At 55.1% G+C, this 22,776-nt stretch overlaps 4 protein-coding genes across 8 annotated transcripts; all 4 read right to left on the bottom strand.

The window, feature by feature from the left end:
- Window positions 1–365: 365 nt before the first annotated feature.
- Window positions 366–2,261, bottom strand: APOC2 (apolipoprotein C2). 2 transcript variants are annotated; one of them, XM_037518177.1, is made up of 4 exons: window positions 2,213–2,229; window positions 1,518–1,585; window positions 1,225–1,375; window positions 366–923 (listed from the first exon to the last, which is right to left on the bottom strand). In XM_037518177.1, exons 2-4 carry the CDS (start codon window positions 1,570–1,572, stop codon window positions 833–835), a joined length of 297 nt encoding a protein of 98 aa, XP_037374074.1. In that variant the 5' UTR covers window positions 1,573–1,585; window positions 2,213–2,229; the 3' UTR covers window positions 366–832. The 2 variants fall into 2 exon arrangements, with proteins under 2 accessions (XP_037374074.1, XP_037374073.1); XM_037518176.2 differs by having other exon boundaries at window positions 367–923; window positions 1,518–1,593; window positions 2,213–2,261.
- Window positions 2,262–2,735: 474 nt separating this feature from the next.
- Window positions 2,736–4,503, bottom strand: APOC4 (apolipoprotein C4). Its single transcript, XM_054697606.1, has 3 exons — window positions 4,464–4,503; window positions 3,223–3,364; window positions 2,736–2,962 (listed from the first exon to the last, which is right to left on the bottom strand). Exons 2-3 carry the CDS (start codon window positions 3,348–3,350, stop codon window positions 2,803–2,805), a joined length of 288 nt encoding a protein of 95 aa, XP_054553581.1. The 5' UTR covers window positions 3,351–3,364; window positions 4,464–4,503; the 3' UTR covers window positions 2,736–2,802.
- Window positions 4,504–13,913: 9,410 nt separating this feature from the next.
- On the bottom strand, window positions 13,914–18,246 carry APOC1 (apolipoprotein C1). Of its 4 annotated transcripts, none has more exons than XM_037518174.2 (5): window positions 18,055–18,246; window positions 16,087–16,146; window positions 15,879–15,956; window positions 15,231–15,378; window positions 13,914–14,099 (listed from the first exon to the last, which is right to left on the bottom strand). In XM_037518174.2, the coding sequence occupies exons 3-5, from the start codon at window positions 15,934–15,936 to the stop codon at window positions 14,039–14,041; spliced, it is 267 nt and encodes an 88-aa protein (XP_037374071.1). In that variant the 5' UTR covers window positions 15,937–15,956; window positions 16,087–16,146; window positions 18,055–18,246; the 3' UTR covers window positions 13,914–14,038. The 4 variants fall into 4 exon arrangements, with proteins under 4 accessions (XP_037374071.1, XP_037374070.1, XP_054553580.1 ...); XM_037518173.2 differs by lacking the exon at window positions 18,055–18,246 and adding an exon at window positions 16,578–16,772; XM_054697605.1 differs by lacking the exon at window positions 16,087–16,146.
- Window positions 18,247–19,025: 779 nt separating this feature from the next.
- Window positions 19,026–21,702, bottom strand: APOE (apolipoprotein E). Its single transcript, XM_037518171.2, has 4 exons — window positions 21,646–21,702; window positions 20,787–20,853; window positions 20,141–20,333; window positions 19,026–19,882 (listed from the first exon to the last, which is right to left on the bottom strand). Exons 2-4 carry the CDS (start codon window positions 20,827–20,829, stop codon window positions 19,177–19,179), a joined length of 942 nt encoding a protein of 313 aa, XP_037374068.1. The 5' UTR covers window positions 20,830–20,853; window positions 21,646–21,702; the 3' UTR covers window positions 19,026–19,176.
- Window positions 21,703–22,776: the final 1,074 nt, after the last annotated feature.

Raw genomic sequence — 22,776 nt, 5'->3', positions numbered from 1 at the left:
TGGCCTCAGGATGGAAGAGCACCCAAGTAGGCACCTAGGAAATGTTCTTAGTATTACTAATAAGGAGAGGAGAGCTAACCAAACATACTACAAAGCTGCAATCATTCAAACCTCTGGAACCAAGCCCAGAACCAATCAATAGCTTTTTTCAGAATCACTCCAAAGCAAAACTGTCTGTCTTCCCTGCTGTGTCTCCAGGGCCTAGTACGAAGCCACAGGAATTGTTATGGAGCACAGAGTGTCCAGGCTTCTCCTCTTGCATCCCAGCCCACCTGGGCACTGATTGCTATTCTCAGCAATGTCTTCTGGACATCAGCACCCACCCCCTCACATCCCATCACTAACTGTTGGACCCCTCACTGCAATGGCACCTTTAAAGGGTCGACCCAGGGTCTGGCACTACGGGAGGCCACTGTCAGTATCTGTGTCCATGGTCTGTCTTGATAGACGAGAAAGCCAGGGAAGGAAGGTTTCTAGTTTCATTATTAGAGTCACTGTTATTTTTCCGCTTCTTAGTCCCACTGACCGGTTGAGGCCTCCATCCGTACAATATGTGCCCAAAAAATGTTGGCTGGATTAAATCACTCACCGCCTCTACCAAGCATCTGAGGTCACAGAAAAGTAACCACATCCAAGAGAATAATGTTGGCTTTTTTGTTATTGTTGTTGTTATTATTATTGCTAAGAAGTCAGGCTAGAGTTGGGATAAGATCACGCAAGAGCTGCTAGAATCCTGGAGTCTGGACCACCAACCTTGCGCTCCATGGGCCCCAGCAAGGTCTGGGGAGCCAAGGGATGCTGGGTCTGGGCTCCGCCCCCTCCTCCAGCGACGTTACTGTTCTCCTTTCATCATAGAAAGGAGCTGGTCTGTAAAGATCCCTGCATAAGTGGTCACAGCTGCTGTGCTTTTGCTGTACACGTCCCTGGGGAGAGAGGACAGCGGGTTTGGGAGCTGGTCTCCTGGGTGCAAGAGGGGACAGTCCAGGGATCCGAAATCATGTGTTCTGCCAGAAATGGTGACTGAACCCCAACTCCCGACCCCCTAGGTAGGACAGGGCTGAGATGTCAGAATCTGGGTTCTGATGGAGTCGGGGGCTAAGGATTGAGCTGCTGGGGTCTTGAGGGGGCACCTGCCCTGAGGTGGGAGGGGAAGGGGGCTGGGACTCTGGGGTCCTGGATGTAGGAGAAGTGGGCGCTGGCCCCCTGGTCCTCAGCGAGTGGTACCTGATCTTCTCGTCCATGGCAGTTACGTATGGGTTCTCGTACAGGCCCTGGGCTGCTCTCTTGGCCGAGTGCCAGTAACCGAACAGGGACTCTTGCATCTGGGTGAGCAGGGTGGGGCCAGGCTCATCTTGGCTCAAGGCCCCCTGGACCTCTGTGGGGGGGAGCAGGTTAGGGGAGGTGAGTGGCTGCAGCCGAGGGAGGGGCCAGGGCCCAACCAGAATTGAGCTGGGACGATGCCTGGGGCTCACCCCCTCCTCACTGACCCCCATCCCCCACCCCCACACCATACTCACCAAATCCCAAGAGTAGGAGGAGGAGAAATAAGGCGAGGAAGGATCTGATGCCCATGGTGTCGGGAGACCTGGAAAACTGAGGGTGTGGGGCAGGGGCACTGGAGGTGTCTCTTCCTGGGGTCTCCTTCCTGCTCCCCGCAAGTCAGGTTCCTCATGGGTGGACTTGGGGCTCCCTGTCTTAACATTCCATGGTTCTACTCTTTTGGTCTTCACATCTTAATTCTGACAGCCCATTCATTCCTTCTCGTTCCTCCCCTGAGTACCTACTATGTGACAAGCACAGTGTGCCCTGCTGGGAGCACGAGCAAGGCTCTGTCTACGGAGCCCACATGAGGGAAGCACAAAGAACAAAGCAGCAGGGGAGGGCAGTGTCGCCTGGGAATATCTCAGCAGAGGGACAGGGTAAGAAACAGCACCCCAAGAGCAAACCACACTCCAGGCTCTGTTCTGCCAGATGCACCTAGGAACTATAGCACCCAGCACCCCTGTAATCACCCACATTTTGGAGATGAGACTTCAAAAAGGGGGACATCAAGACCTGTTCCCCATGGGGGAACAGCGCAGGCAAACAGTCCATGATTCTAGATTCTGGGCCTCTAGCACCAGAATCGAATGTCATGACCGCGGGGTTCTGACTGTCCCATCTTTGCCCCCTTCCTGCTGGCACCCCACCCCCATTTTGGTCCTTCTCTTACCGGACTCTGGCGGGCTCTCCTTATCAGCTCTAAATGGGCAGAGAAGAGCTTTATAGCTCTTGAGATCCACCTCCCCCACCCCATGGCCTAGGCCAAAGTCCTGGCCAACAGCATCGCTGAGGGGGTGGGGTGGGGGCAGAGAGGGCAGTGACATCCCCCGAGGTCAAGCCAAGAGGACCACCGATGAAAGTTCACCCCTGAGAGAGATAGGCTGGGTGGGGGCTGTGGCAGGGTTCCTGGGCACCCACGAGGAATGGGGTCTGGGGTTTTCTTCAGATGAGAAGTGAATGAGGGGCCACTGAAGGGCAGGCGGACCCCACCTGCTTCCAGCCTTCAGCCACCACCCCAAACTGAGGGGCCTTGGAGCCTCCCACCCTCCATACCCCACAGCAGCAGGGAGTGGGGGAGGTGCCAGGGGGATTAGCTCCCAGATCCCTTACCCCAAGGCCCCCCATTGTCCCTCCACTGCAGCTGCCATTTCCTCTACTCATTAACTGCTGGGGGCGGGGTGACCTCTGGGGTCTTGGGAGGGATCCGACAGGGATATGGATCAGAGTTTCTTTATTGTAGAGGCTGGAGACAAGTTCATCCTATATCCTGTCCCCACAGAAAAGCTGGGGACACATGCTGTGGGCCTTGTTGACGAGGTTGTCCTTGGAGCTGCGCAGCCAGGCCCGTGTGCGGGGCCCCAGGTCCTTCAGGTGGTCTTCATAGTAGGTCTGCAGAAAGCCCTGAAAGGCACTAGGGCCCCTGCAGGAGGACCTCAAAGTGAGACCTTGCTGCCTCCAAGAATTCTGTGCTGTTTACCTGCTCCTCCCACAGACAGGAGTCCAGGCCCCCCGCCCCCTCCCTCAGACAGGAGTCCAGGCCCCCAGCCCCCTCCCTCAGACAGGAGTCCAGGCCCCCAGCCCCCTCCCTCAGACAGGAGTCCAGGCCCAGCTCTTCCCAAGACCCAGGAGTTCACCCCCCACTCCCGCCCCGCAAGAGTCCCGCCATCTACACACACTCACCAGAACCACTGCCACCTTTCTCTGGTCCTGGTCACCAATGGCTCCATGAACTCCTTCACCTTGCCCTGAACCAGGCTCCAGGGACCCCTTGCTGGCTCTGGTGGGGGACTCGGGGTTTCTACAAGCATTGTTTGCTGGCATTCTAGATGAGACCAGAGGCAACTTGGGTGGCTGGACCCCAGAACCTCTCCTCCTCCCTGTCCCCCATGCTCACCTCATTGTCCCTCCTGGTGGCCCAAGGTTCAGCCCCTTGCCAGCTCTAAGTCCCCCTGCCGACCACTGGTTGTCTCTGGCCCTCCACGCCGTGGTCCCTGCTGTCACCCCTCTGTCTGCCTGTTGTCTTCTCCCTTATTCTGAATCTCTACCACTCATTCTAGCTCCCCTCTCATGCCATCTTCACCTCCTGCGGCCCCGTCTGCTCTCCCATGGCCCCTACAATGGCTAAGCCACCTTGCAGGCCATGGGGGGAGAGCACAGGCCCTTCTGCCCTCAGGGATGGAGACTGACTTAATTGAGTCCCAGTTCCCCCTGTGGAGCCTTTCTTGTGCCCACCTGTCTGTCCAGCACCCCCACATGTGGGCAAAACCTCATGTACAGAGAGGAGCCATGACGAGGGCACATGTACACACACGCACACAGACACCCTGTCTCCAGCCCATGGCCTCTCTGAGACTCAGTTTCTCCTTCTGTAGAGTGGGTTGATGGAAGCACCTACCTCGTAGGGTAATGGTGAGGAGCAGTTCACCCCTATGAGAAACTCAGAATGGTGCCGCACACAGGGTGGGCATTATGGACACACTAAACAAAACCTTAAAGGCATGTGCAGAACCCAGACATAGTCACAAACCAGCACACGCGGCCACCTGCTCTTGGGCCGGACACTCGAGTCAGATAAATTACACAAACACCCCATAAAGTCACACATGGACACAGTCGTGTACCTGTGTTTTCACAGACACACATTTACCATGACCGCATGACCTTATGCTCACACATACATGGCACATACGCGTACATACGTGTACACACACGTGCACGCACACACCTCCAGGACCATCCACTGGCGTCTGCATCGACCGCACCTGCACTCTCCATGCCCAGCTGCTCTCAACACATCCACCCCAGACGTGCACACCAATCTCCACGCCACAGACCACATCCTCCGGACCCACATGTCTGCAAACCCGCAGGCCACACAGCCATACTCCAGCCCGCACCTCTCCCAGTCTGCTCCTCCTTACCCACAGCACAGGCCAGAACCAGAGCGAAGAAGCACAGGGAAGGCAGGGCCCAGGGCCTTTGTCCAGGGAGGGACATTTCTGGGGGCTTTGTCCCTCTGTCCTTCTGTGCTCAACACTCCAGGCTGGGGGATGGGGAGGCTGCCCCGAGCAGCCCTCCCCTGGCTGCCTCCCCACGCCCCTTGGCAGAGACTTCAAAGAGAGGTGCAGGTGACAGTGACAGAGGCCATGCCCCCCCCGCTGGCCTCCCTCCTTCCCAGCTCCCAGCTCCCCAGCCTGACAGGAGAGGGCAGAGGGCTCTTTGGCCTTCTGTACTGAACCAGGTTGGAATCTGATTCCATCCCATGTGGCCACCCCTCTTTCTGGCCTCAGTTTCCTCCTCTGTAAAATAGGGCCACTGTCCATACTGCAGAGATGAATTGGAAGTTGCTATAAGAGGAACGTTCTTCAGGGCCTCCCTGGTGGCCCAAGGGGTTATACACCGCTCTGCGAAACTATCTGCAGCCACCGCAGCACAAGTTCAGTCCCAGCCTTGGAGGTGACCCACATGGTGCAGCAGACCTCTCCTGTCTCGCCCGCTGCTCCCCTCAGCAGTGTATTTCAGTAGATCTGCCTGTTCTGCTCCCCACTCTGTCTCTGGTAAAGCCTCTCACCCCCGCATCTCTGGCCTTCATCCCAGCTCTTGTATGCATAAATAAATAAATCTTTAAAAAAAAAAAAAAGAGGAAAGTTCTTCACCTGGAGCCGGGAAATAAAGGTGCTCACAGGTCGTGGCTGTTTGAAATCACTGCTTTCCTTTCTAGGACCCGTAGGCCATCCGGGGTTCAGGACCACACCCACCTTAACCTGTGTGACTGGAGGCAAAGTTAGGCCCTCCTCTGGGGCTCTATTTTTTCATCAGCTAAATGGGGATGGTGCTAAGCACTGCCTTCCACAGAGCAGGCTGGCAAGGCCTGAGAGGGCAGCTCTGGCCACACACAGTAGGAGGTTGTCAACAGCAGCCTCGCTGGCTCTGGCCAAGGCCAGACAGAAAGAAAATGAGCCTGTTTCTCCTGGAGGTCCCAGCCAGGAGACGGTGGAGGGCTTGGCCAGCAGACTGCGCGTGCGCTGGAATCCGTGGTCTGGGGTTGCCAGAATAACAGGACACCCAGTGTGATTGGAATTTCAGATTAATGATGATTTTTTTTAATAAAAGTATGTTGCAATATTGGGGAATTTTTTTGTTGTTTAAAATTACTTGTCTAAAAACTTGTAAGCTGACTAGAGATCTGAAGCATACAGCAAGGAGGGGGAGGCAGTGGGGTCAAAACAGGAGAGGGAAGAGCCGAGGGGACTGTGGTGATGGATCATGGTACTGTGGTGGTGGTGGAAGTACGGGGATGACACCTGAGGGGAGAAATCAAATACTGCCCCAAAATGAACAACAATGGAGAAAATAAACACAAAAATTTAATTATAAAATAAAATAAAATTACTTGTCTCCAAATTATTTGTTGTTTATCTGAAATTCCAGTTGCCCCGGGCATCCTGTGTCTGCAAGCGGTTGATCTGACTACCTGACCGTGGCCGCAAATCTGACAGCTGTACCAGGCAGTCCAGACCCAAAGGCTTCTGAGAACACTGTGCATGGAGGGGGGAGGCTTACCTGGGCTTTGGCAAACAGTAGGTGCTCAGCAAATGTTCCTTGGGGCTCCTCACAATCACCAGCAAAGTAAAAGCTCCTAGAGTTTGGGGTAATGCCTATTAGTCATGGTGGCTCAAATTGTGAATAAATTTAATGCCACTGACTGGTAGACCTGAAAAAAAAAGAAAATGGCCAATTTTATGGTTTTTGCTATAATTGGGAGAAAAATCACCATGCCGAATGTTATGAAAAACCACCCCACGTGGGTTCCAGAGTCTGACTCCACCTCATTCCCACTACAAGCTGCTTACCGCCTCCAGGCCTGTTTCTTCACCAGGAACGGGAGCCTGTGAACTGTTTACCTGGAAGGGTAAAGGAGATTGCAAACATAAAAGAGCAGTGAGCAGCGCCACAGTCCATGAAGCCCCTCAGTCAAGGTCAGCTGCTGTTTCCTAACATATTTCCTGAGCACCCCAAAGCACCAGGTGGCCTTGCAGGACTTTAGCAAGTTAACTCGGGGAACGGACTTGCGACAGCCCTGACTGGCAGGCATCTTTATATTCCCATTTTACAGATGAGGAAACTGAGACCCATGGGGTGTGGGGGTGAGGCCGCTTACCAAAGGCTCTCCAGCTGGCAAGTGGTGAATTTGAACCTGGCCCTCTTGCCTGCACTACCGAGCCAAGCCCGTACAACCTCTGTCCCATTCCCCCACCTCCCCACTGGAATTCTAGAGGGCAAGAGGGAGGTTGGAGCAGTGGCGGGGGCGGGATAGGGAGGTTGCTGACCCCTGCCCCAGCTCCAAGGTAAGCATGGCTGTTTGTTCTTTGCTGCCTGCAATGTTTGCCATCTGGGGACAGGAACAGGCTGAAGGTTGGACCTCAGAGGCAGCTCAAAAACAACCGCCAGGTGGGGGAGGAATGGAGATAGAGAAGTCACAAGGAGGGAAGTCACAAGTGGGGGTGGAAGTTGTGGGCTCTGAGACCCCATCATGTGTGTGTCTCGGGGTAGGAGCTCCTGCTGAGCCTGCAGTTCTGTGTCTGCGAGATCACGCCGTCTCTTTCTCTTTTTTTTTTTTTTTTTTTTTTAAAGATTTATTTATTTATTTATACAAGCACTGGGTACAGTCAGAAGCACGGGAGGGTGAGAGAATTCACCAGAGCCAGAGCGGGGAGCAGAGCAGGCAGAAGGACCGAAGTACACTGCCGAGGGGAGCAGCGCGCGGCAGGAGAGGTCTGCGCGCCATGTGGGACCCTCCTCCGGTGGCCGGGGAACAGCCGGGGATCGAACCGGCGCCACAGAGGCCACGGGCAGCTTCGCAACCCAGCGTTCAACCGCTGCGCCACCGGGGAGGCCCCGTCTCTTTCTCTTAACACTAGGGTTCCTGCCCCAATCCGAACACCATGCACCCGCCTCCCTTCTGTTATCATATCCCTGACCACTCACCTCCCCAGGGCTTGGGTTGTGGCTGGGAAGTCTATGATGAAAATCTCTCTTTCTTCATTTCTTTTTTCTTCTTCCATTGGGAGCATCTCCATTCACTTTTAAAAAATTTAGCTATTCTTACACCATAAAATTCATCCTTTTAAAATATTTAAGTTTTGGGTACATTCATTAATTCCAGAACATTTCATCACCCCAAAAGGAAACCCCCCCTACCCATTAGCATTCACTTTCATTGCCTTCTCTCCCAGCAGGGCAACACTAATTTTCTTTCTTTTTTTTTTTTAAAGATTGATTGATTGATTGATTGAATTGAATTGAGTTATACATACATACATACAAGCACTGGATACAGTCAGAAGCGCGGGAGGGTGAGAGAATTCACCAGAGCCAGAGCAGGGAGCAGAGCAGGCAGAAGGACCGAAGTACACTGCTGAGGGGAGCAGCGGGCGGCAGGAGAGGTCTGCGCGCCATGTGGGACCCTCACCCAGAGGCCGGGGATCGAACCGGCGCTGCAGAGGCTGCGGGCAGCTTCGCAACCCAGCACTCAACCGCTGCGCCACCAGGGAGGCCCGCAACACTAATTTTCTATCTGTCTTGATAGATACCCCTTTTCTAGACACGTCATAGGCATGAGATCCCTCCACAAGATCATGTTTTAACCATTCACTCATGTGGAAGCATCAGTCCCTCATTCCTTTTCATGGCTGTATAATATTCCACCACATAAATACACATATTCACATGTAATGATGTTTGTTACAGACGGACTACATATACCACAGCAGCTCCAATAGGCTGTATCATCTAGCCCAGGTATGTGTATATAGGTTTGTATCATTACACTTGATGATGTTTGTACAATGGCAAAATCACCCAAATACTCATTTCCCAGTACATGTCTCCATCATTGAGTGACATGTGACTCTACCTATCCTGGAGGCACATCTGTTATATGGATTTATTTTTTTTTAAGATTTATTTATTTATGCATACAAGAGCTGGGGTTTAGGCCAGAGATGTGGGGGGTGAGAGGATTCACCAGAGACAGAGTGGGGAACAGAACAGGCAGGTTAACTGATATACACTGCTGAGGGGAGCAGCGGACGAGACAGGAGAGGTCTGCCTCGCCATGTGGGTTCCTCCCTGGCCGGCCGGGGATCAAACTTGTGCTGCAGAGGCTGCGGATTGCTTCACAGTGCAGTGCTTAACCCCTTGCGCTACCAGGGAGGCCCCTATATGGATTTATTTATTCATTCATTAGTTGATGAACATTCAGGCAGGTTCCACTTTTTGGTGATTTTGAATAATGCCAATTGGAACATCTGCGCACACAAATATTTGTGTGAACATGTTTGTGGTCCTTGTTGGTAGCTACCCAGGTGTGAAATCGCTGTGTTCACATAACCGTGATTAAATTTTTCAGGCACTGCTAAAATTTTCCAAAGATCACTCATCCATCCATTCATTTTTGAGTTTCATTGAGGTAACTTTATTTTATTGGCATTTGATTCAGAGGTATAGGATTGCACCTCTTCAAATGTATATCATCACAACACACCCACCACTGAGGCATCCACAATCCTTCATGACAGTCCACTGGGGCCCCTGTATGTTTGTTCTTATGCTCCCCCCCTTCATTTTTGTATTCGGTTTTCCATTCATGTGTTGTGCGGCAAACATTCACAGGGAGGCGTGAGTTGCTTAGCACATTCTTCCTCAGTTCGCTGACTAATTCTGAATTGTCTTTCAGATTTCAGTGCAATGTCCCCTCCTCTAGGCAGTACTCTGTGACCCCTGAGGACCCATCCCCCATTCCTGCCCTGCCCGGTGTGTGTGCTGTGGGGACCATCTGCAAGTGCACCTTACCAGGTTTCTGAAAACATGTCTGGCCCTCTCTTTTTCTAGGTATGACCAGGACAATTGGCTCTCTGAGGTCCTGGAGGTATGTTTGTAAGTCTGAGAACCTGTAAACCCAGAGCCTGTCTTGCTTCCAAACATAAAGTGCTAAAAGGAAAATTGCAGAATTAGAATCAATGAATTTTTCACTGTAATGACTGGCAGTCAAGCATCTACCTGTCAGCTGCTCTGTGGAATGTAAACAGGGGCATGCCTTGATTCAAGAAGTATGGCTGCGCAGGAGTTCGATCCCCAGCCAGGCAGGGAGGTGACCCACATGGCACAGCAGACCTCTCTTGACTCGCCAGCTGCTCCCCTCAGCAGTGTATTTCAGTAGATCTGCCTGTTCTGCTCCCGCTCCCCACTGTCTCTGGTGAAACCTCTCACCCTCTGGCACCTCTGATGTACACCCCAGCTCTTGTATGCATAAATAAATAAATCTAAAAAAAAAAAGTTATGACTGCAGTGACCACTGGTGCCCAGCACAACTCTGGGCACTTGGGGGCACTGCAGGGAGGACAACTCCCATGAATTTGACATCCCAACAGCAGGAGACGCTGGAGCAGATGAGCAAGGGGATAGCCTGTGATCTGTCACAGGGTAATAAACAGTGGAAAGAAAGGCAGCCAAGGAGATAGGAGACTGTGTGCAGAAGCCCGATGAATAGGGATGGCTTTGAACAGAGACCTGGAGGTGGTGGGCCAAGCCAGGCAGATATCTGGATGTCTAGGGGAAGAGCATTCCAGGCCTGGGGGAACAGCCAGTCAAAGGCCCTAAAGGTAGGTGGAAGCCAGCCGAGGGCAGGTGAGGGTGGATGAGAGGGGCTGAGATGAAAGTGCAGGTGTAATCCCTTAGGTGGGGGTGCGACAGACAGATTGTGCAGAGCTCCGAGACCTAGGATCTCCGGGTTTTCCTCTGAGAGTGGGTTTTTTGATCCAAGGAGGGGCACAATCTGACTTATGTTCTAGCGCGGTCCCTTGGGTGGTTGAGTGGGAAGAGAGGGTCGGAGATTGGGGTGTTGATTGGGGCGGGGGTGCAGGTAACAGTGTTAAGTACAGAGTTGCATTATTTCCCACTTTGTTCTCCACCCTCATTCCTGATCCCCTCCCCCTCCCTTTGCGTGTGTGTGTGTGTGTGTGTGTGTGTGTGTGTGTGTGTGTAGAAGTACGGGGGTGGGGGGTGCAGGCCAGGGCTACGGGGAAGTGAGAGGATTCACCAGAGACAGAGTGGGGAGCAGGACAGGTGGATCTACTGAAATACACAGCCGAGGGGAGCAGTGGCTGAGACAGGAGGGGTCTGCTGCACCATGTGGGGTCTGCTGCACCTGGCTGGGGATGGAACTCAGGCCTTAGAGGTGATAGGGTTAGGGTTAGCATAGAGACTTAACCCCCAGGCCACCAGGGAGGCCCTTCCCTCTGCTCTTAAATGTCTTTCAGATGTGTTTGGCATGCAGCTCTCAGAAAGAACCGGCCCGCCTAAGGCTGTCCCTTCTCCTGTTGCTTTTTGGTTTTGTTTTTTTAAAGATTTATTTATTTATGCATACAAGAGCTGGGGTACAGGCCAGAGGTGCAGGGGTAGAGGATTCACCAGAGACACAGTGGGGAGCAGAACAGGCAGACTGACTGAAATACACTGCTGAGGGGAGCAGTGGGGAGACAAGAGAGGTCTGCTATGGCATGTGGGCAGCTCCCTGGCTGGCTGGGGATCAAACTCATGCTGCAGAGGCCCAGGCCGCGAATTGCTTCATAGTGCTGTGCTCAACCCCTTGTGCCACCAGGGAGGCCCTCTCCTGTTGCTTTTTGTACTTCGTGCTTGCTACACTGCTACATCTCTCCACCTTGTGCTAGTATTAGCTTGTTCTTTCTGCAGTCACATGGTGTCCTGCCCTTTTTTCTTCTACCCTGCAGGGATGAACTCCCAGGTGGCTGCCAGCTCCCATGCCAACAAATAACAAGGCATTGAGCATCCTGTCTGTCTGCCCTGGTGTTTCTCTGGCCCTGTGCTGGACCAGAGTTGGCATCACTGGGATACAGGGAAAGCCAGGTGTGCTGTGTGCCTCCCCTGGTGCCTCTACCTTCACCACACCTGGTATTTTCCATTCTCCTGCTTCTGCCAGGTGACTGAGGGCAGACTGGTGTCTTCCGGTTGTTTTCATCTCCATGTCTGTGAGTCTGAGTCTCACTCACCTCATGAACTGTCCTTTCTTTCTGTCCCTGTGCATCTCTCTGGCACTGCAGGAAATGATCTGAGAGCTCTCCTGGGGGCTTCTGAAAAGGCTTGGAAAATAAATGGATAGACTCCAGAATGCTAGAAAATGGGTACGTAGGAATTAGTGTTTGTTTGTTTAAATTGGTATAGAATAGACTGAGCTAGCCAGTGGCAGCTGGACTCCCCATGTGAACTCTAAGGAGAGACCAGGAGCATTCTGATCTGCTGGATAGCATGAGAATGACACCTGGGGGGATGTGGAGTCACAGCAGGAGTGCAGGCAGGCCAACTAGGGGGGGAGGGAAGTGGGGTGAGAATGTGGCCCTGGAGATGCAAACTGGTGCAGTTACTGTGGATATAACAAGAGTGGAATGTCCTGTCCTTAGAACATCCCAAAGAGAACTAGCAGAGGGGCCAGTAATCCCTCTTCTGGGTGTTTCTCAAAAATAGTGAAAATACTCACTCAAAAAAAAATGTGGGGCCTCCCTGGTGGCTCAGGGGTTAAAGACACAGTGCTATCAAGCTGTCACCAGCTACTGCAGCAGAAGTTCAATCCCCAGCCGGCTAGGGAGCTGACCCACATGGCACAGCAGACCTCTCCTGTCTCGCCCGCTGCTCCCCTCAGCAGTGTACTTCAGTTGATCTGCTTGTTCTGCTCCCCACTCTGTCTCTGCTGAATTCTCTCACCTCCCCTGCAACTCTGGCCTACAACCCAGTTCTTGTATGCATCGATAAATGAATCTTAAAAAAAAAAAAAGACATGTGCACCCCCACGTTCATTGCAGCGTTATTCACAATAGCCAAGGTATGGAAGCTACTCAAGTGGCAAATGGCAGAGGACTGGATAAAGAAGGTGTGGTATGGGCCTCCCCAGCGGCGCAGTGGGTTGAGCACAGCACTGTGAGGCTGTCCGCAGCCTCTGCCGTGCGGGTTCTATTCCCAGCCTGCCAGGGAGATTCCCACATGGCGCATCAGACCTCTCTTGTCACACCCACTGCTCCCCTCAGGAGTGTATTTCGGTCGTCTACCTGTTCTGTTCCCCACTCTGTCTCTGGCGAGTCCTCTCACCCTCCCGTGCCTCTGGCCTGTACCCCAGCTCTTATATAAAAATAAATAAATCTTTAAAAAAAAAAAAAGAAGGTGAGGTCTGCATACACAATGGCATTCTACCCAGCCAGGAAAAAGATGAAATTTTGCCATTTTTGACAATATGGATGGATCCTGAGGGGATTATGCTGGGTAAAATAAGTTAGAAGGAGAAAGACAAATACTGTCTGACGTCACTCATCTGTGGACTATAAAGGGAAACAAGCAATGAAGCAAACAAAACCAAATAAAGAACAAACCCTTAGACTCTGACAAGAGAACGGTGTTTACCAGAGGAAAGGGAGGAAGGGACAGCTTGGTGGTGGATGGCAGTGGGCATCTGGGGTGGGGGGACAGTGGTGGGATATATACATAGTTGCTGAGGTGAGAGATGATGCACCACCACCCCCCACCCAGGTCATACCCCACTCTCACCACTTCAGGTTGTATGATGTCACACAAGTGACTTTAACTTGGGCCTGTTTCTCAGTAGGGGCAGAGACAGCACTGACTTCAGAGGGGTTTTATGAGAAAATAATATTGAGGGTCCCCTCTCCCCAATTTAGCATAATTATTTATTTCACCAAGTATTATGGAGCTTCTATATCCTGCCAAATCCCATGCTGGGCTATGCCTGGGGTCACATTGGGGTGATGACAGCCCTGGCTTTGTCCTTCTGGGGCTCACAGTCCAGTGGCAGAGACAGACCTGTCAGCAGACAGTGATGATCCAGACAGAGTGGGAAAGGATGGGATGGAGGTGCTTGATTTAGCCTGGGGATCAGGGGGGGCTTCCTGGAGTAGGAGGCAACAAAGCTGAAATTTGCCCTGCTCCTGATCATCCTTCATGAGCCACTTAAAAGTGTAATAAACAAACAAACAAACAAAAAAGTGTAATAAGCATCTACTGTGTGCCTGGTAATAAATCAATCTGAAGCCAAGGGAAGAAGGTACCAGGAGCTCTGTGACTTGCACATGTGACTTCACCCCTCTGGACCTCTAGCCTTCACAGGATTAATAGTACCCAGTGCCTCAAGTTCCTGGAGGATTCTTTTGAGATTATGAAGTTAACAAGTTCCCAGCCTGGGGCCAGTACAAAATGTTGAAAACACTTGAATCTTGGCCTCCCTCCCCCATGGGGCAGCTCTGACCCTGTCCCATTGTCCCCTCCTCACAGCAAAGCAGCAGTCAGCATTCTCCACAGGATTTTTATTGGTTTGTGTGTGGGGGTGGGGGAGATGGCAAGGGCATTATGGAGGAAATCCTCAGAGCCCCTTCCTGGGGCACAGCTACAGAGCAGCTGGGTAGCCTTCCTGGGTTCAGGAGAAGGTAGTTTTTACACGTTCCTTTATTTTGTGGAAGACTCCTGAAAACCAGTTCCTGTAGAGAGAGGGGCCATGTGGGGGGGGAGAGGTCACTGTTTTATACCACCCCCTACCTGACTCCCTGATCTTCCTCTTCCCCAAGACAATAGCCTTGGACCAGGTGGCCACCTTCTATGCCTCTGCCATCCTAGGCCAGGTGGCCAACTTCTATGCCTCCATTCCCCAGATGAATCAGAGGAGCTTGAGATGAGAACACTGGACCCTGGCCTTGCTTTCAAGGCCTGCCAGCTCTTGCTTCCAACCTTTTCTCTGTCTCCTACTCATTCAAGGGCATGATCCAGCCTCCCTGCCTTTGCCCAGGCGATTCGCCTTGCCTGGAAGGTCACCCTTTCCTTAATTATCTACAGATCTACCTGCCTCAGGGCCTTTGCACCCACCTCCACCAGGAACATGTTCCCCAAGTTTCTAGGCCTGTTTGGATTTTTTTTTTTTGACCATTCAGATTTCATTTTAAAGTATTACTATTTCCAAAAGATCCAATCACCAAGTTCACAAGAGCCTCTCCCTCCCCAGGCCTGACTTGTTTACACCCATCCTGCTAATTATCTTTTTAGGGCTTAGCTATGTTTGACTCATCTCCTAGAAATTCACTGGTTATGTCTGTTCTCCTTCCCCCTACTAAGGTCAGCTCCCGGCAGGCTGAGACTTTATCTTATGCACCACTGTTAATCCCAACACTGAAACAGTTCCTGGCACTTAGTAGATGTTTGATAAATATTTGTTCATGAATGAATGATTCTCTAACTCCCCACAGGTACCGAGATTGGTTAAAGAATGCATTATTTACACTGTGCTAAGCAATGTGCCAAGTCCTCTAGTTTACTTCCCAGGGGACAACCCATTTTACAGATGCAGAAACCGAAGCTCCTGCGATCTGCTCTCCTCCCAAGATCACACAGGGATCAGAGGGTGCGTCTGATTCCCATACATGGGTCTTTCACCATGCAGGACCTTCCCTATAGTGTGTTGAGATCTGCGCCCCAAATCTGAGCAACTGGAGACCCAGCTGTGACCACAGGGACCTTGTCAATCTCTCTGGGCCTGTTTTCCTAATCTGTTTATTGATAACCCCCGCCCTCCTATGCCTGGGTATGTGTGTGTTGGGGGAAGGGGAGGGAGTGCTGACCGGGCCTTTGATGGAAATTCACTCTCTTTGATGCGGTGCAAGGTTGTCCGGGCCTTCTGCCCCAGGTTCTTTCCAATCTCCTTCAGCTTGCCCGGGATGCTCTCCAAGGTACCCGAGATATCTGGGTCTGCCTGCGCTGGGGTTGGACCTACGCAGAATATGGACAGGGATACAACATTTCAGTATTGGCAGCCCTTAGAATGATAGTCCAGGGATGGGAAAGAAGATCCTTGAATGTGATCTTGGTGGGGGTCTTGGTGTTAGCACGGAGGGAGCAGATGGGACTCAAGCTGCTAGGAATTGCTTTACTCTCAGGCCTGGACACCCCTTCCTTAGTCTCCTCACCCCTACCCCTTGCCAGGCGGTAAAAGCATGACAGCCAATCCTGGAGGAGTAAACATCCTACGTCATCAGTTGCTAGGGCTCCCCTGAGTAGATCTGCCCCTGCAAGACCACCTTGTAGAGAATCCTTAAGACCCACCCGACGAGGTGGGGGTGAGGCTGGGGGCTATCAGCGGATGACAGGGAAACCGGAGCACCAAAGGGTGCTCCTGAAGCTCTCAGGAGTTCACTAAGCCGGGACAGCAGGCCCATGGCTTGCTTCCTGCTCCCAAATCTCTAACTCCCAGTCTCCCGCCCCACCTTTACCTTCCAAAACCACTGAAAGAACCACCAGCAGGACTGACAGCGACAGGATGAGCCTCATGGTGGGGCCGGAGGGACACTCTGGAGGCAGAGGTGGGGGCGACAGTGATCAAGGAACCCCTCCTCCCTCCCTCCCCCAATGCCCCTCACCCTCCCTTTTTTTGGTGCCTGGAGGGGGGTGGATCTCCCCTCCTGAGCACTGAGCACCCACCTGGATCCGTGGCAGGGCAGCAGAGATGGAAGGTCGTGGCCTGGCCAGGGACTTTATCAGCTGAGGCGGGGGCGGGGCAGGTTAATCTCCCTCCCCTTAAGCCTCCCTGGCGCCTGTCTCCCTGTGCCCACCCACCTTTTCCTTCTATTGCCCTTCTCGCGGGGGGTGGGGGGTCAGGTGGGGTGCAGGCACATTCATGACACCCAAGTAAACCTCTGGCTGTGCAGACTGGCCTCTCCCTGTGGGGAGACCAGTCACAGCCCCTCTCCCCCATCAGAGGACAGCCTTCAGCCCCTCTCCTCAGTTTAATAGCCTTCTGCCAGCCTCAAGGGCTCTCAGTAACTTTCTTTTTAGCTCCTAACTCACTTCGGTGTCCCCAGGCCACCTCTTCCACACCTCCCCCTCCTAGCAAGCTTCTCTAGCTCAAACAGGTCTTACTCTATGTCTCCTGGGTTACCCCGTGTACCCTCCCCTGCCCCCCCAACTCTTACCCCTTATACCACCTCCAGCCTCTTTCAGGCTTGTCCTACTGGGCCCCTAGCGCCTTGCATCTGGGGGCAGCCCAGGCCTCCCTGAATACTCTCCAGTTTCTTAACTTCACAGACCCCCAACCTCCCTTTTGGGGAAGTGTCTTTTCAGCCTGTCTAAAGCACAAAACCTCAGCTGCAGAGTTCCCAAAGAGTTACTCTCCATCCATTCCCTCCTGGCCCCCCACCCACTTCCGTTGCTCGCTCCCCCACTTCCCAAGCTTCCAGAGGTCCATCTGCTCTTATTCACCCTCTCAGGCCCCCTCCTGGCTCCAAGCACCCCCTCCAACCCCATCTCCCTTCCCATGGCCACATCCGTCCCCAGGGCTGGAGTCCAGTGCTTCCCCCCTGCCCCCTGCTGCATTTGACCGCCAGTGAACTCTGGCAGCTGAGGAGGGGGGTGGCCCTGGACCCAGACTCTAGGTTGGCTGGCCTTGTGTCCCCACGACCATGTGCCAGCCTTGGGGTGAGGGGATGGTTGTGAAAGGGATGCACAGACTTGACCCTGGCAGGATTGCGACACCCGCCAGGCCCAGTTCTGCTTTAATTTCCAGTTCTGCTCAGCCCCCCAGCTGCCCAGCTCTCCCCAGACATCCTCACAGTGTCTGCCCCCTACTTCCCTACCACACAGGAATGGAAAAATAGCTCTGCTTCCCCAGTCTCATCCTCATCTCAGCACTAGGGGCTTCCATTCACAGATGGAGAAAGAACCGAGCACAGCAAGGCTCAGGGAGAAGCTCTGCCGGGTAGGGCGCTTGGGCTCTCTCCTTGGGGACTCCAGGCTGTCTCTCTGGATCCCTGCTGGGGTCAGCCTCTGTCCATTGCACCCCCTGCCTGTGCCCTCTTTCCACCTCTAGATCTGACAGGAGCTGCAGGGAGGTTGGACACCCTTTGCTCAACATCTTCAAATGCAAGAATTCAAGATTCAGGGCCTCCCTGATGGCGCAGGGGGTTAAGACGCAACCTATGAAGCTATCCGCAGCCTCTACAGCATGAGTTCGATCCCCCAGCCAGCCAGGGAGCAACCACATGGCGCAGCAGACCTCTCCTCTCTCACCCGCTGCTCCCCTCAGCAGTGTATTTCAGTCAGTCTGCCTGTTCTGCTCCCCACTCTGTCTCTGGTGAATCCTCTCACCCCCCCACACCTCTGGCCTGTACCCCAGCTCTTGTATGCATAAATAATTTAATCTTTAAAAAAAAAGAATTCAAGATTCAGCTACTCAAGTGGGAGAAGTGCTTGGCTGGTGCCATCTGCATCATTGACACTGGGGGAAACTGAGGCTCAAAGGGCACAGCTCCACTCGGGGACACAGATTGAATTGGCAGCAGGCTTGGCTGGGACTAGGCCTCTTGCCTGAGCCCACTGACACGTCCCCTCTTCACTCAGCCTCAGGGGGAGGGGGGGGGCTCGGGGGCGAGAGCCGCAAGGAGGGGCGCCTACCTCCAGAGGGTGCCGAGGGTGTTCGTTCGGGACAGCAACGACCCAAGCTGGCAGAGATGTGCAGCGAGGGCTGGGCCTGGGAGATTCCAGCTCAAGCCCCGGCCTGTCCCTGGTGGGGGGGAACCCTGTCCCCTTCCTGAGAACTGAGGGGGTGGGAGAGGAGAGCGCCTGAGGCGGGACTTCAACCCTGGCCTCTGAGACATTCCAGCTCCAGCTCCAGCTCCAGCCCGGAGCCCTCTCTGCGCCCTGGCAGCCCCTCCGCTGTGCGCGGGCTCAGGAGCGCGCATGCGCCTCTCCCCGGGCTTGGCAGCCCGGGCCCAGCACCCAGTAGGGCCGGTGGGGCTGGAGGCGAGGTCGCCCACCCAGCTGGAGAGGGAGCCAGAAACGGATGGAGGGGGGCAGGGAAGCACCGAGCCCAGTGAAGGGACTTGGTAACCCAGAAGACACAGAAGGGCCAGGACAGACCCTCAGATGGAGGGAGAAGAGAGAAAAGCAACAAGCAGGGCTGGGGGCAAGAGAAACCTGAGGAGGGAAGAGATAAAAAGATTAAGGTGCTGGAAAACAGGAAGCCAGAGAAATGAAAGTCTCAGTGAGCGCAGGCCAGGATCAGATAAGACTGTCTGGAGGCGGTGGGAGAATAGTGAGTGGGAAAAAAATGCACATGGCTTAATATCGGCAGGGCCGCTCAGGACCTGTGAGGGCCAGGACTGTGACGCCGTGTTCTGAGGCCCCGCGCACCAAGGCCAATTTGCTGCCCGAGTGAGGTAGTCAGGAGCACCTGCAGGATTTACCCCTGGCGTGGGTTTGTTGCCGTCTCAGAGTGTTAAGAGAGGCAGAGAGGAGAGAGTGGTGGAGAGCAGCAGGGGCAGGAAGGAAAACGTGAGACTCAGGAGGGGCAGAAGGAAGCAGACAGAGACAGGCGAGATCAAGAGATGGACACAGCGCAGGCCTGTGTGGGGAAGGGAAGCTGGAGGAAATGATGGACGACTCGGCTGTGAAGCTTGATGAATCTTTATTGAGCTAGGGCCCACCTGGGCGCGGCGGGCGGGGCCTCCTGCAGGCTGGGGAGAGGTGGGCAGCACAGGGCAGGAGTGGAGCCCATCAGGCACGCAAGGGCGGGGCTCACTGGTTCTCGCTGGGCACAGTGGTGGGGCTGGGGCCCACGGCCAGCTGCAGCTTCTCCACCAGCCCGGCCCACTGGCGCTGCATGTCTTGCACCAGGGGCTCGAACCAGCCCTTGAGGCGGGCATGGAAGGCCTCGGCCTGCAGCCGCATCTGATTGGCCTGCTCCTCCACCTTGGCCCGCACCTCCTCCACCTGCTCCCGCACCTCCTCCAGTCGGTCCCGGGCACGGTTGCCCACCTCCTCCAGCCGGTTGCCCACCTCCTCCAGGCGCCCTCGCAGCTGCTGGGTGGCCAGGGTGCCCACGTTGTTGGCCCGCAAGCGGCCCTGCTCCACCAGCAGCCCCAGACGCTCGCGGAGGGGGCCGACGCCCCGCTCGGCACCCTCGCTAGCCCCGGAGCGGTACACCGCCAGGCGCTTCTGCAGGTCCTCGGCGTCGCGGAGCAGCCGCTTGCGCAGCTTGCGCAGGTGCGAGGCCAGGCGGCCCCGGAGCTCCTCGGTGCTCTGGCCCAGCATGGCCTGCACGTCGTTGCGGTATTGCACCAGGCGGCTGCGCACGTCCTCCATGTCGGTCTCCAGCCGGGACTGCGCCGCCTGCAGCTCCTTGGTCAGGCGCGCCTGCGTCTCCTGGGCCACAGGGCCCAGCTGCTCTTCCACCTCGGACATGTAGGCCTTCACTTCCCGCATGGTCTCCTCCCTCAGTTCCCTGGGGGCCGAGAGGGTGTGCACGGAGAGAGAGAAACGGGGAGAGGGTGAGACAGAGAGGAACTTGCCAGAGCTAAGGGGAGCTGGGAAAGAAAACCCAGTTGGTTCCGCGGGGCCTGACCTGGAAAAGAGTCGGCAAGAAGAGAAAGACCCACACCCCCAAGGGCGGAAACAGGGACAGAAAGAAGCCCAGACCGATGGGGACAGGGTCCAAAAGAAACTTCACCACGAGGGTCAGAGGCCAGGGCCCGACACTCACCCCAGTTCCTGGGTGACCCGAGAGTTGAGCAGGTCCTGCTGCACCTGGTCAGACAGTGTCTGCACCCAGCGCAGGTAATCCCAGAAGCGGCCCAGCGCCACCTCCCACGCCTGGCCGCCCTGCCACCTGCCCTGCTCGGGCTTCAGCGGCACCTCCTCGGGCGCTAACTCTGGCTCCACATCGGCCTGGCATCCTGCAAGGAACAAGTTTGCGGTGTGAGTATCCCCTGGTCCCTCTGGGCACAGGACCTGGGTCAGAGTGGTGCCTCCCTCCACAAGGCTCCCCAGGGAGGGTCAGAGCAGGGAGTGGGGGACCCCCCCAGTCTGTTGAATCATTTGAAAAACGTTTATTGAGTGTGTGTGTTGCAGGCAGGGCCAAGCTGGGGGGAAGGAGAGGTGATGGAGAATAAGAGATCACTGCTGACACCTGCAGATAACGCGTCAGATAACGTGTCAAACTCTGCTTCAAATAAACTTGAATCACACACACACACACACACACACACACAGAACTGTTATGACTCCCATGTTAAGGATGGGGAAACTGAGGCCCAGAGAGTAAAATAGCTGCTCAGTGACCGTCAGCGGCGGGGCCGACCCCCGCAGGGGAGGGGGCGCAGGAAACCGCAGCGAGGGCCCCCCCATACCTGCCAGGAGCGCGACCACCAGCACGGCCCACAGAACCTTCATCCTCCCGGCTCGCGGTGGCCCAGCCTGGAGAGGGCGAAAGTGTCAGTCAACAGCCCTGAGGCCGCCTCCTCCCAGAAGCCCGCCCCCCGCGGCCGGCCCTTCAAAGCCGCGCCGCAGAGCCGCACCACCCTAATCCCACCGCAAACATTTACCTAAAGGCTCCTGCGCTATTGTCTCGTCTCTCCCACCCCGGCCCGCCCCGGCGGCCAGAATGCCACCCCTCCCCCCGCCCCCGGGTTCAAATTCCACCCACCCGCTCGGGGTTCTCAGTGCACCCCAACTGGGCTTTTTTAAGTTCCAACCTCGCATGCCTCGGCCTCCCTTGGCGTTCTGAGCTGCGAATTCACATCTAACCTCCGCCTTCCACGTTTTAGCTGACTTAACCCGCATCGGAAAGTCCTTCGACCGAACCTTCCCTGCTGCGCCCCCCGCGCCTCCAGTTCCGAGGATCCGAGGAAGACGGGGCAGCTCAGTAGATGCTCAATAAACCAGCGACAACGGCTCGCGCTGGGCGCCTCTGGCTCTCCCCACAGGTGCAGCTGCTCCCCCATCCACCTTCTTCTAGTCCGGCCGAGACACCCCTATCGCCCAGCTCCACCCTAGGTCCAGCGCGACCCCCCGCCTCGGCCCCAGCCCCCCTGCTGCCCGGACCCACGCACAGGACAGCTACCACCTCTCTCCCCCCCCCCCGAGTCCGTCCCCCAAAGTTGCTGTTCTCAGTATCCCCGACCAGGCACAGGACAGCTACCACCTCTCTCCCCCACCAATCCGTCCCCCAAAGTTGTTGTTCTCAGTATCCCCGACGCTGCTTCTCACCGGCTCCTGGGAAGCACGTCCTTTGCCTCCGCTAGGGCTGAATAGGACTCAGGGATCCGGGACTCGTCCAATTATAGGGCTCCCCCTGCTCCGCCCACTCCTCCAGGGCTAACCGAGCTGGACCAGCCCCCAGTCACGAGGTGGGCTCTTCCCCACCCCCCTCACACACGCAGAGCGGGGTGGGGCTTGGGATCGGCAGCCGGGTGACCCTTCCCCCGTTTGTCCCCTCGAAGGGGGATGACATCTCACCCAGTAACTCAGGCACCCGTCTCCACTTTGGGGGGCTGGGCATAGCAGCTGCGGAGAGCTCCCTTTCCTGCCCCCCTTTTCCTGTGGATGAATACAATTCGAGGCAGGGGCTGGGGGCCCAGACTCTTGAGTCTGAGAAGGGGATGAGAGGCCCGGGACATTGTAATGTCTGCTGAAAGCCTAGGTTCTGAGAGGGAGACTTGGGTCTTACTCCCAGCTCTCAGCAGTTCCAGTTCCGTGTCATGGATCCCCCGAGACACCCACAAATTGTGCCTTCCACGGGGCTGCAGGTATTCATGCCACCGGGTTAGAGCTTCCGACGCTGGAGCCAAGCAGCTGCGGTCTGAATCTGGGTTCTGCTGGCTGCCAGCTGTGTGACCTTGGGCCAATGACCTAGCCTCTCTGACCACCCAGTTTCCTGGCCCACAAAATCGGGACGCGCTGCCCTTGCGCCACAGTTGGGTGATGCAGTAGGCTAGTGTGTGAAGAAAGCACAGAGGAACAGGCCTGGCACAGAAGGCCCGTGGTGTGAAGGTAGATCATCAGGCCTCCAGCGCTGTCACCTTCCTGGCAGCCCCCTGGGGGAACCCAGCTATTTCACAAACCAAAACCTCAGACACAAAGTGGATAGCGAAGCCATAGGGGGCGAATAGGAGCGGGGATTCCTTCCTGTGGGGTGGGCACGCTGGGTTCTACGGAGTCACAAGAGGCTGAACGCCTGGTCCTATGAAGGCGGTCCCGATGCCAGCCAGCACCCAGTCTGTTTGTACTGGCTTCAAAAGACACGGGCAGGGAGCAGGTGGGATGGCTTCTCTGGGTGACAGAGGTCACGCCTTCCCAGCAGCCTCCCTCCCCAGAACCTGTGCACATGGGGTGGGGGTG

Source organism: Talpa occidentalis, unplaced genomic scaffold (genome assembly GCF_014898055.3).
Source record: "Talpa occidentalis isolate TD23 unplaced genomic scaffold, MPIMG_talOcc4v2.1 talOcc4.17, whole genome shotgun sequence".
Taxonomy (NCBI): Eukaryota; Metazoa; Chordata; class Mammalia; order Eulipotyphla; family Talpidae; genus Talpa; species Talpa occidentalis.
Note: the sequence above shows the minus strand (reverse complement) of the source record. Positions and strands in the feature narration are given on the sequence as shown.